General features: G+C 42.0%; 1 protein-coding gene across 2 annotated transcripts in view; it reads right to left on the bottom strand.

Moving 5' to 3' along the window:
• KCNH5 (potassium voltage-gated channel subfamily H member 5) overlaps positions 1 to 16,453 on the bottom strand; it is a 172,499-nt gene that overhangs the window by 144,980 nt on the left and 11,066 nt on the right. The window contains exons 2-4 of one of the 2 annotated variants that reach the window (XM_064460968.1): positions 13,888 to 14,011; positions 7,244 to 7,350; positions 2,723 to 2,851 (exon numbers count right to left, since the gene is read on the bottom strand). In XM_064460968.1, the coding sequence (XP_064317038.1) occupies positions 2,723 to 2,851; positions 7,244 to 7,350; positions 13,888 to 14,011 (360 nt within the window). Of the gene's footprint in view, positions 1 to 2,722; positions 2,852 to 7,243; positions 7,351 to 13,887; positions 14,012 to 16,453 lie in introns of those variants that run through there. The other variant, XM_064460966.1, reaches the window with a different exon arrangement.

Below are 16,453 nucleotides of genomic sequence, written 5' to 3'. Positions count from 1 at the left end.
TTCAAACAGTGCAGAATATATTGGTACGGAGAGATTATTGCATAATGGTATCAATATTTTATTTCTGTTGAATTTTTTATCTCAAATTTACTGCTCCCATAAGTAATACACAGTAACTCATCTGCACCGTACTTACTTATGTATTATGTATTGCAATGTCCTGGCAGAATTTCTGAAGAAAAATCTTTCTTTTAAAAAGAAAACAAAAAATAGCCTTTTCAGTGACAAATCCCAGCACTCGACAGCAGTGTTTTACTGAAATGCTTTTTACAGAAGTTTAAAAATTCTCCACTAAATTGTAATGTATATGTTTACCAATCACATAATTCAAAAAGAAAGTGGCCTGAGAGCTTCTAAGCACACTGTAATGTTATCTGCAAGGACAATGAATTATGCATCTCTCATAGCACTACGTCTGACAAAACCACCCTGTGATCCCAGTGCCGTGGGATCCCACAGATCCACCCAGTTGAGACACAGGGGGTAATGTAACAGTGCTGTTTTCCCATCCTTATAGTAAAATGGTGCAAATATTTGAATGTGTTTTTTTATATGAACAATATAAAAGACAAGCTCTACTTCATGCAAAAGGAGAAGAAAAAAATCAAGTCAATGGTTTGTAATTATGGAGCTTGTTGGATGTTTTGATCAATGTTAATCAATGCTCTAATCAAAGCACCCTGAGCAAATTCTGAAGACTCCAATCATACACCTTAAAGGCACCTGAGAGATGTGGCTGTACTGCTACTGCAGTGCTTTGGGTTTGGGGTTTGGGGGTTTTTTTGGTGTTTGTTTTGTTTTTGTTTTGAGGGTTTTTTGTTTGTTTGTTTGTTTAAAGTATGACTTTGACAGAGAAGCAAGTGCTCTTTAAACATGCAGCCAAACCTCTCTGGCTGCTGACGACAATATTTTGCAATGTTCATAGTTAATACCTGGCATTTTAACTAATGGTACCCTTCACTGGAGAACAGCAGTACACAAGTTACACATCTCACAGCTATTGCTCTTTCCCATAGGAACATATATTGCTCCTATAATGGATGCCAGGTGGATTTTGCTACTCCTCAGCCAGAAGATGGGGAGAGGGAGAGCTCAGCCCTCACCCAGCACATCCCTGCCTCCCCAGGGAAGGCAGCACAGTATGAATCTCCCAGGCTGAGGATCCAAAGGAGGCAACGTTCATCATTTCTGCATTTGGGAGCCACCTTCAATACATATTCCCTGTCCTGCTGCAGCCCCAGTACAACTCTTCGGTACAACTATGTACTGCAGAAAGTAGGGCAGAGCCAGTGGAAGCGGGGAGGCTGGGGGCTGCTCCATGTGAGAAACATCTCCATCCCCCCAGAAAGCATCAAATAGAAAGTCCTGCAAGAGGATCCTTGCAAAGACTGGCTTTTTCCTTGACGAGTTCCCACTACCTATTATATACACTGCAGCAAGAAGCCACTCCCACACCTTCAGACCTCTACAGTTAAAGTGCTCTCAGTTAACTGGCGTTTATCCTAAAAATTCCAGAGTCTTTCCAGGCAGAAGAATTCCACATTATAGAGCTGAAAGTAAAATAAAGGAACATTTGCAGGTTGCTAACTAAATTGTAGAGGCAGTAAAGCTTATGATGGCTGCGGAGGTATTCCTGTATCAGGATCTTATGACTTTATGGAGAATACTCCCTAGACAAAAAAAAAAAAAATCTCATATTTGGTCTTATCCCAAAGAAAGGCATTTCATTTTATTTTAAGTCTGCCTTTACACACCTACTTTTCACTTATCCAAACACACATAATAAGTGTTATCTAGATCATAAGAAATTTGTTTAAATCCTGTTTGCATTTAAATGACACTAAGTCTATTCTAAAGAAGATGGCTTAGAGCACACATGGCTCTCTTTGAGAAATCAAGCCTTCTCTAAGCGTGAAGAGAAAAATATAGCCAGGAATTCACCATCAGAAGGCAACTTCCGAGAGAAGATGGGATGTGGATGCTGTAGCATAAATGCCCTTCTTTATGTAAGTGTGCATTGTTTTACCCAAAGCAATCCACATGTGAACCTTACACAAGACACACATGTCCTCTAACCAAAGCAGAGGATGCTGCTAGATCCTCTGCACCTTTCCCCACCAATTCTCTCTTGTGCAAGGCTGCAGGTCTGGCCATGGGTTGTTAGGTGATAAGAGCATGGCACATCTCAAACACCGTCACCGGCAGCTGTTAAATAACAAGTACAATGTCCACCGCCATACAGTCAACGTTGCTGGCCACTAATGAAGAACCCATACAGGCTGTTTCTTTTGCATTTCATCTCCAAGCATGAGAACGGGAGGAAATATCAACACCTCAGCACAAAGGACCTGAAATTACTTTTTTATGAAAAAAGATATCTGTCCCATAGGAGAAAGGTCTCCCAAAACAGCACAGCATTAAAATGACTCAAAACTATGTAATTTTTAGCAAAGGCCAGCTGTAATGAAGAAGTAGTGAAACCACAAAGAGAAAGGAAGACTTGTGACTCTGGCAAAACGTTGTTAGGGAATTTCTACTTATGGTGATTTCTCTTTTATATTCAAGCAATAATTTAGGGGAGTGGCACTGAAACTCTGACAGGTCACAAAACATTTCCTGACTTTAAGACACAGATCACAGGCATGACATGTCCCTGTCACAGGACTGAGCTCAAGCAGGTACTCTACCATTTACAAAAAATAATAGTGTATTTCGTATTTACCTTTAGTTGAATCATCTTCAATTGGTTGTTTGAACAAAGTGATATCCTTAAAAGTGCACAGGAACAAAACCACTTTTTCATGCTCATTTCTTATAGGTGCAATTTGCATGTAGAACCAAACTGGGGTTCCTGAAGCAGAGGAAAAGGTGACATTGGACTGTGGTGTAGCACAAACTTTCCCCAGCCCATACACAGAATACTTCATCATTTATAACACACATGTAGTTTAAGACCATATCTCAATATTTCTACATCTTCCAGATCTTTTATTTTTACCTTCTCAAAGGAAAACATCATATTCCCATTTTCTATAGCTTCATTACAATGGGGAAATGCTACCAATCTAATTAGATGATAAGTAGAGACAGGCGGCTATATAAATCTCCTTTCTGAAATAAAATATATTATTCTTCCCCTCTTGCTCCTGTTTTTTCCCAGCATGTCTCACAAACAGTGGCTGCAAGGTAGGAACATAAGAAAAAAAAAAAAACGGATGGACGGTATCTTTGATACCTTGTTTACATAATATGGAGCTATCAAATCCAAAACTGATGGAGTATATTGTCAAATGCTCCAAATTTAACACTACTCCATTATTTAAGAGGACCTGAGCTAATCCAGACACAGACTCTAAATGTCCTGTCAGGAGAAACGAGGAGATTCAATTTCCTTTTCACGTTTCAGGTCATACCCTCCACCTCCTCATTCCCCTGCCCACTAGAGCACCCTCCAATGCAGTTATCTCTTTAGGTTTTGAGATAAATACAAAATATTTTTCAAATCCTACCACTCATCAAATAAAGAGCCTAACAATGCTACAGTTTTGGAGCAGTTAGCATGGCTTTTGGTAAATCCTCACTGTTCACACAGGGCTCCTGCAGGTGCTCTGGAGCTGAAACTGGTCTTGTTTCCTCCTAGGCTGAAACACACACACAGTCCTCTGTGTACATGCAGGTCTGCTCTGTAAGGGGCAAAATCCTAAAAGACGTTAAGCAATTTGCTTCAAAACACTCTGTGCACCTGCATGGTCGTGAATGTCAGAGATGCTTTCCTTCCAGCAAAGCTCTATGCCCATGGCCATGTCCCCTCCCTCCCAAACTTGCACCTACACACATTGCACTATAAATGTTTTCACAGCCAGCTAATTACCTTTGGGATTTGATGTGCTTTCAACCAGTTGGCATAATGTCTTTTCTCCTGAGCTGTCTGAATGCCAGCCTGAAAGCCAACACATTGAGACAAGCCACTTGCCCACTGTTATCCCATGGGCCCCAGCGGCCCCCAAAGACCTCCTCTAATGTACTACATCTGGGAGCTGTGCCAGGAACTGCAGGATAGATGCCCAGAGGGCAATGAAACCCATTTGGACTAGGACTACTGTGGGGAAGGTTAAAATCCACATGGGTTCATGACAAAATTCAGCGTTGCTGAACTGGGATTAAACCAGTAACTCACCAGCAATAAACTGGAGAAGTGGGAGAGATGGGGGACTGCTCTTTGTGATAATTCCAGAGCCATTATGCTGATTACTTGATTAGCTCAATTCCCGGTTGCTAACCCAAGATAAAAGACTCTCTTCGTAACTTCTAAAACAGAGTTCTGCAGTTCTCTGGAGTAATACTGTACTTGCACTTATACTTGGCAACTCATCAGCACCATCTGAAAAGCTCTGAAAGTAAGTATGCAGAGTAACCTGTACAACAGCACTGATAAAAATCAGAGACAGAGGAAAGGTGGCTACTGCTGCAGAAGCACCAATCTGGGCAAAAGCGGGCAGGGGTTTCCCGAGCATTACCTACATATACATACATACGCATGCCTACATGGTTGCTGAATAGCTGGGCGGGTTGAGCTGAGGACTATATACGAGGGAATGCAGTAAAGCAGAAGGAATTTGTAACGAACTTTCAGGTCTGAACCTGAAACCTACTGGCTGAGTTAAAATGCCAAGGTGGCATGTGCAATCAGCAGTCGCGTGGATGCTGCCTGAGAACAGCAGCTCTTGAAGATCATCTCTGTGCCAAAGCAAAGAAGAATGGGAAAGCAACGCGAAAGTATCAAAATCTCCCTCTACCAAAAGCATTAAGGAATGGGTGAGAAAGAAAAGGTTGTGACACATCATCAAAAACACACAGCACCTCCAGACCTAGAGTTTGAAAATGCGGGTGGGAGGGTGCTCCGAGAGCACTGCAAGCTCCAGGCAGGGCAGAGGCAATACGCAGGGTCTCTGCAGGTGATGAACACAAGCCCTCCCACAGAGTAACTGTCTACATTTTGCAGAAGTATATTCATTCCAACAGATAACTATTCTTTATTTCTTTATCTGCTCCAATATTTAGCCTGGAGGATAAGCAGGCAGTTTCTTGAAGGACCTTCTTCTGCAAGGCTCAGTATGACAAATGGAAGGAAACCCTGGGCAAACCAGCTGCTGAACCGAGCCAAAAGGTGAGCGTATTAGCATTAGCAAGAGGTTGAGGTTCTGGGCTTTGGGTGACGGAGAAGGAAGCTGGCAACAGATGTTACTGACTCAAGCCTGAAAAGAAATATGAGGGCTTTTCCATAAAGTCCTTCAGTAATCCTGTATTACTTATGGAAAGTATAGGCTTGGACATTTACACAAAGGTGAAAATTTTATTATGGCAAATGCAGCTCAATAGATGTCTAAAGCATCATCAAGCTCCAGCAGGCAATCCACACCCGAAAGCAAAAAGCAACTGGCTTGTTAAGAAAAAGTCACCAAGAGAAGGCTTTCCTCTTTTTATACTTAAATAAAATAGAAAGGAATTTAGTTCAGGGCTGTCCCATGCTAGAGCAGGAGCTGCCAGCCCAGTTAATAAGAGAAGCCAGGGTCAGGGAGAGCACTGGGTTTCTGGGATCCTCTTCAGAAATCACACGGACACAGGGCGTGGCGGCTCTGGGCACCACCATCTGCAAAGACACCCAACACAAGTCTGTCCCGGGAAATTCCCCTAATGTGAGGGGATGTCCGGGTGACCTGCACAGGAAACAGGCAGAGAAGCAGAAAATCTAGAGAACAGACACATCCATATGCTAAGGAATCAATAAGAGGTCATTTGGAGGGCTCTCCTGGGCACCTGCAGAAACAGCTGGGCTTCCGAGCCACTCTTGTTTCTCTGTATAATTGAAGTGTTAACTAAAATGCTTTAAAGCACACAGAAGTGGAGAAATCTAAAGACATCTCCTACTGTTTAAGTGCACATACAGGAAGATTTAGTGTAAAAAGAGAAAGTGGAAATAAAGCATAAAGCATGTGAGTTTGTTTCAAGAAGACAAGGTATCTGGGATGCTCTCTTCAATGTCGTGAAAGGTTTATGTGAGTTTGCAGTGAAATGGGGCATTCAGGTGCAGTTAGCTCTTACCCGAGGCACACCGTTACCTTCCCTTACCCATGACATGCAGAGGAAACCTCCAGCCTCACCCAGCAAGGTGCTCAATGCCAGCACCAAAGTCCACCCGGGGCGGAACATGGCCTCAGCTACTGGGCTCCAGGCAGCTGAACCAGCAGGAAAGCTTCCTGACGCTACAGGAGCTCCATCCTGAACTGGGCAAGGAAAGCCAAACCGAAGGAGACAGTGAAGATTGCTGTTGGCTTGCACTTGACATGGTCGCTGACCCAGTCAGCTAGACTTGGTCTGCTCAGCATCGAGGAACCAGCTTTTCTGATGCATGTTTCATCTGACAGTTTTGGCTTTCTACATTGGGAAGACAGCCTGTGCCAGTGGAGGAGGCTGCTCATCTCCACTGACAACAGCAGGAATTTGAACCACCAGCCCAGCAGAGATGTCCACACTGTACAAGCCCAGCAAGAGACCACACAACAGTATGGGTTTTGCTTAGAATGTGCTGTAACATTGCTACGCCAGAAGAAGTACTACCCATATATGTGGCAGGACAGAAAACATGCTGGAGAGACTCATGGTTAAGACAAACTGAAGAAAATCTTCCCTGGTTCTGGCAACCTCCTGTAAACACAGTGCCACCAAAAGGAAGGGACTTGGGTCCTACATCTCATTAAGTTACAAAATCCCCTGGTTTGCTAATTAATCCCTGGGTTAGGCACCAAATTTAGTACTCTCACTAGAGCTCATATGTGTTGGTTTACACACCGCCGAGGCGCTGCTGGGAGCATCCACTCACAGCAGCCAGGGTCTGGGCTTGTGGAGACATGGGGGTGTTTCCTGAGGGATGTGGGGGAACCTCATTCAGGATTTCTTTTCACTTAACCCAGTCAGTTTCCCTTCAGGGAAACAATCCTCAAACTAAATATATTTTGGAAAGAAGGAGTCAGACTAGAGACAGCAGGGAACAACTATTCTTGGCAATCTGAACACTAGTCCTGAAAGAAAGAGCTCTTTTCTTGAGCTGTGGTGACCAAAATACCCATTTCTTCTCCAAATCTTGCCCCAAATTTACCCATATGTCAAAATGAAAATTTATTTTAGTCCATTATATACTTTAAATATGCATCACTCCCAACACCATACACAAATATATACATACTGTTTTTCTTGTAGAGGAGGATTTCAAAGCAGTTTGACTCATAGTTGTCGAAAGTCTGTCTGACTTTTTCAATGGTCTTCTTGTCTGTGAGTTCACCATACATAAAACTGAAAAAGAAAAAACGTTTCTCTTTTTTCTAGACAAGCAACAACTTTGTTACAGTCACCTTAAATGGCATAAGCATTGGAGATGCTATTAACTGACATTGACCAGAGTTTAATTATGATTTACACTTCCTTTAAATATTTAGAGTGTCACAAGGAAACCTACAATAGTGAGTAGCCATGACCACACTTTTACTGTAAATGACAGCAAATAAATCTACTGTAATATTTCATTAAGCGCTTTTCTGAGCACATCTGTAAGGATATATGGTTAGAAGATGAGCTGACAGCCTATAAAACCATTATTGCCACACCTGCAGGCCAGGAGAATATTGCTGTCAAAACAGAGAAAAAACTGAACAAAACCTCTAAAACCTCCCAAATTTTGTTAAATCCTCTTCAAAAGGCTTCTGGAGGAGGAATGGAAGCTACGACAGGTAAAAGCAGCTGGCTGAGTCAGTGGCTACAAATCTAATCTTGTCAAGATGCATCTGGGACAATAAGATAATTGGAGTCCTTTTACTAAATACCAGTTACAAAAGGAGGGAGGATTTAACCAATAAGAAGCAATTACTGTTAGTTCTCTCAAAATTCAGCACAGAAAGCAAGTGTATGAGTTGTCTCATATAGCTACGTCTGTACTACTACCAGGCATAACCAAATTCACCCTCATCTTCCTTACTGTATACTGCATTTCTTTAATATTTCAGTGAAAATATGGAAAACATTAAAATGCTTTTGGAGACTCATCCCTCTCCAGACTGAGAATAGAAAAATGTGATTTTAACTCTGCTATTTCTTGCCACTTGACTATCTCATCTTTGCATTCTTTTCCAGGTCAGACTTTCAACTGGTGTAAGCAAACCCAACCCTCTGACCTGACTATTGAAAGCCTTTGTAAGGAAACAGCAAGGCTTTTATTGTCATTCTTCCCCGGATTAAAAATAAGCGAAGACCACTCTGTGCAAATTCCCAGTTACAGAACTGAAGGAAAATGGAGCATGGAATAAAAGCTTTCAGACACTTGGACGAATGTACTTTTAATTGATCAGACTCTTTTTTTTTTTTTTTCCATTTTCTTTGTTCACAAACAGTTTGAGCTTCAGCTGAACCTGCAACAGACATCCCTGAGAATATGAAAGAGAAAAGCTATCAGTGCCTCTGTGGTTTCAATGCAGCTTCTCTTTTATTGATCAACAGGCCTCCAAAGGTTCAATAAACATTTATTTTATGTCTACTGTTCTGAAAGAAACAATAAAACAGCACAGTGGTTAGTGACTCGGCAAGCATTAAAATACTCAATGAAGGCCACACCATGAATCTTTTCTTTACACAGCCGACCAAGGGAGCTGATGGGGCTGCTCCCAGAACAAGGTGCTGCCAGCACGGGCGATCAGCGGGGCATCAGCGTAACTACAACAGCTGTATGCCACTACAGGCCTTTCTTCGCCGGTAACAAGGGAGAGCTAGTGATAAATGACGTGTCATAACTGCCACTTTTGGGACAGCAACGTAATGGAGACGCCATTATGGCGACCGACGTCAGGAAATGGTTTTACCAGGGCACAAGGCTTCATTAAGGCACTGCTTATCATTAACATACACGGCCGTCTTGAGGAAATGCAAACCACACCCTGCTGCTCATTTTCAAATGACCAGCCTTTCTTTCCCAAGTTCAGCTTATAACCTTTTATACATTTATATGTGAGATGACAACAAAAAGAGTTGGATTTTGTTTTTTTTTAAATCTATGCCTTTTTTAACGCACTGATGAGGTGAAGTAGGTTGCTTTCCTGTCTGCAAGACAAAATAAGAGCCGGCAGTTTTCACACAGCCTGTTGTACAGTTGAATTCTCTCTGGGTTTTTGGGGGGTTTTGTTTTGTTTTCTTGGGATTTAAAACAATGTTTCTCTTAGCCCTGAAGGAAAAAAATAACAAGAATTTGTTAAGTGCTTGACTCTACATGGCTTATAATACAGAAAGTCATCATTAATTAGTGTTAAAATGACAAATTGTACTTGGCGTTCTGACTGGTGGACGACACTGGTTAGTGCTGCTGAATACAATCAACTTTATGTTTTAAATTAAAGGCAGCTTACTATTGCAGTAAACCTGTAATACTCAAATCTTACATTATTTTCACATATAAAGAGACATTTTAAAGGCTTCTGAAATAATAAAAACATTTTTCAAAAGGTGATTTTTAACAGCACCAAAGAAACCTCAAAGCCACTAACTGTTTAAGTTATATAAGATCTTTGCTTATCACAGGTTTAATTTAATTTAGTCCGTCCTATTTTGTACACTTGGAGGGACTCCTACTTCTTCAGTCAATCACTCTGTCTTTTTCTGCCTCATGTTTTTTGTTATTTAGTGCTTGTCAAGTGCCTTCAGTGCAAACTGTACAAGACATAAATATCAAAACCATCCTGCTACTGGGAATCTTACTACCTAGAAAACAGACTTATCAAAGAGAAACAAGACTTACTGAAATACTCAGAAAAAAGCAGTCTTAGATAATTTCCCCATCTCTGAAACAGACCATTTGTCATTAAAGATGCTTGGGCTCCCACCTCCCTTTGAAAACATCCCTTGGCACAGAAAAGCCCCATCTGAAGCTTTGCATCGTGCCCTTCTGTCCTTTGTCAGGATCCAGAGCGGCAGCATCAGGACAGCGCCAGGTCTGCAGTGTGTGCCAGGGAAGTATTTAACAGCTCTTTGTGAGAAATTATCCAGGACAGAGGGCAGGTGAAGCAAATAAGGTATATGATCCTGCATCCAATTTACAGCTCTCATCGGAAAGTGTTGGATGAAAAGGCATCAATTGCAATGGACAAACATCTACCCAGGAGGAACAGCAAATGCAGATACACATCAATAGCTTCAGAACTTTGCAAGTTAAAGACCAGGCACCTTTTTCTAAGGAGAAGTGGTGCAGCTCCCTGGGTCCCACCGGTGTGGTCAGCAAGGTTTCTTTGCACAGCTTTGGCAGTGCAAGGAGGCCTTCTCACATACACAAAAATCAGGTCACAGAGATGACATCCCAGTACCAAATCTAACTTTTTTTTCAAGTCCAGCACATTGTACCTGCCATGAAAAATCCTATTTCTCTGAGCACAGTGGGAATTTTGCTATTAGCTTCACTGGAGCCAGGATTTCGCTCCCAGACTTTTTTTAATCCCGCTTGTCATGGCAGTAAATCAAAATAAGGGAGAGCAGAGATGCTGACCAGAGCACTGCAAGTGTTTTGGTGGAAATGCTACCTGTAAACAAATGCTTCAGCAAGGAGATCCAATTTCATCCCCCTGTACAGCTGGAAGGCAACACACAAACAGGGCCTAAAAGCAGGTTTCCTCTTTGAAAACAAAATCAGCAACCAGCTACTCCCAGCCCATCACAAGGCTCTCAGGTCCAAGGAAGGGTAAGCAAAGTAAAGCCTGGAGCAAATGCCAGGTGTAAAATGCCAGGGTAGGTCTATTAACCAGCCACTCAAAGCGTGCCTGCTCTCCCAGAGGTTTGAGGAGAATATGGAGCTTAACTCATAAGCAACAATATTAGAAAACACTGGTATTAGTTGCAACATTAAACTGGGTTTTAATGTTTTAGAACTGTTTATTCTTTCAACATATTCATGAAGACATACATTGTCATGACTGTGGGCAACTGGGCATGAAACAAGTGGTTTTCCTGCATGCTGGTTGATCTATCGGTGCACCTCCAGGCAAGGGTTTTTGCATGGTTAGTTGAAGATTGGAGGTGTTGCAATTGCAGATGCCCTGTTCCTCCTGGACTGTCAGCTCATTTTCATTTGGCACAGCAAAGCCTCACCAGTACACAAGTTCTTCCACCTAAAAATCCTGTGCATTTTAGCACTCATTTATACCAATTATTCTATATATCAGCCCCAGCTACACATGCAACTTTGGGTTCCATGTGCACCCAGAAGGAAAACACATTGATTCCCATCACGCAATATTCACATAGCCTGACTCCTAAGTACACTGTGCCTTTTATACAGCACCCATGAAACCAGGGAGACTGGCACTTATACTGAGGTATTTCTAAGTGTTTTTCCTGCCAAAGGGCACATTGTTGCTGATTGAAAACATGAGAGAAGCGCAAAATCAAAGGGATTACCAGCTTGCACAGGACTAACTCATTGCCTGAGCTGGAAGGAAAAAAATCACTCACACTTCCCCTGCATTCAGTTTATCCACTCCTCCCTGAGATCTGTATCAGCCAAGACCACCTGAGACTGAATATAATGATGATATATGAGCAGCCCCAATGTAGGATATGGGGTGAGACTGACAGAAAGAGGATATAGTGAATACTTGCTGGACTATCTAGGAGGAAAGCATGGGTGAAAGCTAATTTGAAAGCACTATACCTTATAGGCAGGGGCAAACTGACCAAATATTGCGAAATTTATAAACTGTCCTTTATCACACTCATGATCAGTAAAAACTAACTCAAATCAGGGGCTAAATTTACATTGTCTCTAGCTATGCATTTTTCTTTGGCTGGATTTTTGGCACTAAAAAGCTATAAAAACAGACCCTTCCAAAACCTGCAATAAAGGTGTCGCACCATAGGACTCTTATCCCATAGCACCTGCCTTAGAACAGTAAAGTAAACATTATCTATAAAACAATTTTTATATATAATGTAACTTAATCTGGGCACTAACATAGTAAATCTGGACTGAGAGCCTGACTCAGAAAATAATAAAACAGCCCCAGATATCAACAAACCTCCAATGACATTCTACTGAGTAAGCCCAAGCAGGCACCATTGGCCTTCAAGACTATTTTCCATTCCATACAGCCACACAGCTCTTTATTAGAGAGCAGCTCCAAAGACATTGCTCTGGAAGGCTACGCATTGCATGTCAGAGCATGCTGAATACCTCTCCAGCTCTCCTTTAATCTGCAAAGAATGGGATGTCTCCTAAGAAGCATGAAACACTGCACTGCATATATAACTCCACCAGCTAAGACCCAGAGGCAAAAGAAGTATCAGCCACGCTTTGAGTGTAGAGAGGCCTCTCCAAAACCCAGAGATGGATGTATAGAAAGAAGATTAAAGAAAAAATAAATAAATTTTACCAATTCCATTTTTCCACAATAATTCCTCCTTGAATGTACATCTGTATGATTCACCTGGATGATCTACTTGACCATGGTCAAAACAGGATCCTTACAAATGGTAACTAGAGCCCATCACATTCGAAAAAAGCACTCAGATAGAATAAACCTTCTGGCCCCCTCAGTATTTAAGGCACGGGGGAATCATCATCAGAGAGGTATTGCTAAACCTTCACTCCCTCAACATTTTCCTACAATCCCATCCTATATTTGTAATTATTTTAACATGCACAGACTTATAAAAGTGCTGGCTCACAGCAAACTTATACAGTTCAATATACAGGATAGCAGACAGCAAAGGCGAAAGCATGTATGTATATATCCAGGATGGCTGTGATAAGGCTGCTTCTTTCAGCCCTGCTGAGTGTATCAATTCTGTTGCTACTGTGTGAATGAATATTTCATTTCAGCAGCACATGCCCATCTCTTCTCCATTGCCCATTAGAGGGCACCTGGCTGCACAGCGCAACCCTGGATGCCCAAGGCTTCCTCCCCTTACTGGGAGATGAGAGCAACAACCACACATCAGCATGTGTTGCTTTTTGGAGTCAGCCATTACTGACATCCAAGGACAGGCTCACTGCCCACCCTGCTCCTGCCAGCCGAAGCATCAGCCAATGATCAGTATCTGGCAGCACCCGTCTTCCAGAAGTCACCACTGTAGGTGTGCAGCCCCCTCCTCCCAGTGCCCAGTGCCCTCCCAGAGCCGGTCACTCCCTGAACACAAAGGGAAAACCTACACAAACTTCTATCTCAGCCATTCCTTATTGTCTCTGTCCCTCGTTTACTTTGCTCACGTGCACGCACACGCATTAGGGATTTACTCTTTCCCCAAAGCACCTCCTTGTAAAGGATGCAGCAGACAAGGCACAGATGCATGTCTAACCATAAATCACAGCTGCCCATTCCTAAAAGACCACGAACAAACGGAAAAAGCCATAAAGCTGCAGTGCTTAGAGTAAATATATCATCAGCTTAATCACTCTCTTGGGAATAAAGATGCAGTTTGCACATTACTGTGCTCTTTGTGTGTGTGTAATAGCAGGGATCAACACGGCATACAGAATAGCCCAGCGCCTCCTGGCATGATAACAGGAGAATTAATAAAAATCTAGTAAAAAAAGTCTTGAAATATATTACCTAAAGCCCCGCTTTCTTTATTGGATCATTTGCTAGAGCACATTTATACTTATATTAGCCAGGATAAATTTCAACGTGCTTTACCATGTTCTGGATAATTTGCTGGTTTCATTAATTTAAAGCCTGTTTCAAAACTTTAATTTCTGCAAAACAATACTTTTCTTACATCAATCCTCTTTTCAAAACCTCATTGTTCTTCCCAGCAGATTATAATCTTAAAAGTGCATCAAGTGGCAGTGAACAGTCGGCATACCTGCAAGTGCTACTTTTCTGCATGACGTCAGCTCGATGATATCCAGAGAGTTTACAAAAACCGTCATTACTATAAACTACAGGCCAGTCCACAATCTGGGCATTTCCCAACAGAAAACTGGATTCTGAAAAGAGAAAAAGAGGAAGGGGTGTTATCAGTCGCAAAGTACATTTAAATCCTCTGTGTGTCACACAGCAGATGCGAGGTTATTCATCATGTAACTTCTATCGTGACATTTCAGAGGGAACTGAAATCAAAACAGGCATCAGAAAAGAAATCGTGATGAAACAGGATAACTCCTAGTAATGTAACTTCTTGTAGCTTCTTGACATAAGCACCAATGCTTTAACAATTTAGAAAGGATTCATTTATTCACAACATTTGGGCAAGGTCTCATGTTTGATTTTCATTTTATGTGTATCTTGAAATCAGCCTTAAATTAACTTGCAAACCGAGTTTTAAACGTTGAGCTGTGTGTGTGCCCAACGCTGATGACAACTCCCTTGCTTAAGACAAGTTAATTTTTCCTCCTGGCAGGTCCCAGTCTGTTTTGCAGGACACGGCAGCATCCCCGGGATGATGGACAGAGAGAGCCAGGAGCCGCTGGGGAGGGTTGAGATGGGCCCACCACATCTCCTGGTAATCCACAAGCCACATCACACCTGGGAGTGCAGACGTTAAGGGACCCACATGGAATTTCAGCATGATCGGGGAACTGATGAGTGCCAAAGGGACTTGCACATTGAAATAACACAAAACAGGTATTGAATTTCAGTGGCAGTCTATTAAAAATGCAAGTAGGTGGGTTTGGCTCATCCTGGCAACACGCATCCATTGCTGCCGATACAAAATATGGGCAGGGATTGCTTCCAGGAGGCTGAACTCAGGTTTAAGCATCGCTTCAGTCATCTGTTCTTTCCCCTCAGTGCCTACAGTTCATACGCACAGCCTGGCACCAGCACATTATGAGTTGGTCCTAAAACAGCTTTATTCGTTAGTTTGGAAAGATTCTTCCATCCCTGCTTTTAGCAAGGTGTTTCCAAAGAAGGAACTATACAATGTTGTGGATTTTATGTTCATCAACATTGTAAGCATTCCTAATTTTGTTTCAGAAGTAATATTCTCATTTAGTAGGAGTTCTCAAATTGTAGTCTTTGGAGCTTTCTTTACTTTTGCCTTTCTTTACTTTCTTTACTTTTACCATTAGTTTTCAATTTCATTTTGACTGCAGCTATGGAACTAAATGGTCCCATTCACTGATGCTAAAAAGGTATTAAAACATAGCTACTAACAATCGCTGCTGTATGGAAATTATAGGAAATGTCCCTTTCAGCAGTTCTTGTGGGAAAAAAAATTAAGGAGATTTTTACAAATTTGCCTCATAATAACCAAAGAATGGTTATGCCAATTACTTACAGACATATACTGAGGTGCATACATTCGTTTTCACATAAAAGTGGCACTGGGTTTGCATGAGCTATACATGCTCTCTCAGGGTATTTATGACTGTGACTGGATTGTACATTATGCAAACATTATTCTGTTGAGCAAGGAAAACATACTGGAAAAACGTTATTTCTTTTTTCTTCATAAACATGAATTTGGATAAAAATAATCTGGAGATTATTGGATTTGCTTCTATAGAAAAGCAGATTAAAACTATTTAAAAGCCAACCAATGTGAGAAATAGAAGTTTAGATTTTGTGAAATCTAACACTTTTAAGCCAGAAGAATTTATTTGAATCCATCACAAATATTCTTAAGCCTAAATGCCAACTTTAAAAATTTGCTCTCCCACACGAAGGGAGATGCCCTCGCTACAGGCAGCGAGAGACACGCAGTAAAGCCTGAGCATTACATAAAATCTCCCTGGCTTTTCGCAGCCCTTTCTGCACCAGGGACTCAGCCCAGCTTTCCTCAGCACAGCGCAGATACTAACACAGGGGACATCCTAACCTCCTGGAAACCAAAGGGTCCGCTGGAGCTCATCCGTCTGTAGTGATGTCCCCCCAACTCTTTGCATCTTCTCCAATTTGGAGAAGGGGAGACACCACCAACCCCCTAAATCCCCTGGGCTCCTCACGTGGCGGCCACCCTACCAACACCCTCCCCAGCAGCTGGAGAGGACGGGTGCGTAAACAGTTATTAATTTCCCATCCCAGAGGGAAACAACCGATATCACAAGTCTTCTGGTTAGATTTGGAAAGAGATTTCTTTGCAGGATTATCTTTCACCCAAGTTTTGCTCACATGTCTAGATACAATGGGCACAACCTGGGTGATGAGAGACTGCAATACTAAACTCACTCGTCACGGTGCTCATCTGGGTTCTCCCCAGAGGACCACAGTCCAAAAGCAGATAACCCTGCTTGGAAGCCTGCCCATTCAACAGATATAATCTTGCTTGTGCATTCCCACCGCGTAACTTTTTCAGGACAGTACACAGCAGAAGATATGTGTTGCAGACAGCAGGCAACATACAACATTTAATGGTTGTCTTCTATGGGTTTTATACATCTTTACACCTGAGTGTCTCAAAATACTTGATAAAGCATTCACTAAACTGA

The sequence above is a fragment of the Phalacrocorax carbo genome, chromosome 9 (genome assembly GCF_963921805.1).
Source record: "Phalacrocorax carbo chromosome 9, bPhaCar2.1, whole genome shotgun sequence".
Lineage (NCBI taxonomy): Eukaryota > Metazoa > Chordata > Aves > Suliformes > Phalacrocoracidae > Phalacrocorax > Phalacrocorax carbo.
The sequence above is the reverse complement of the archived record's forward strand: the minus strand, read 5'-3'. Positions and strand labels throughout refer to the sequence as shown.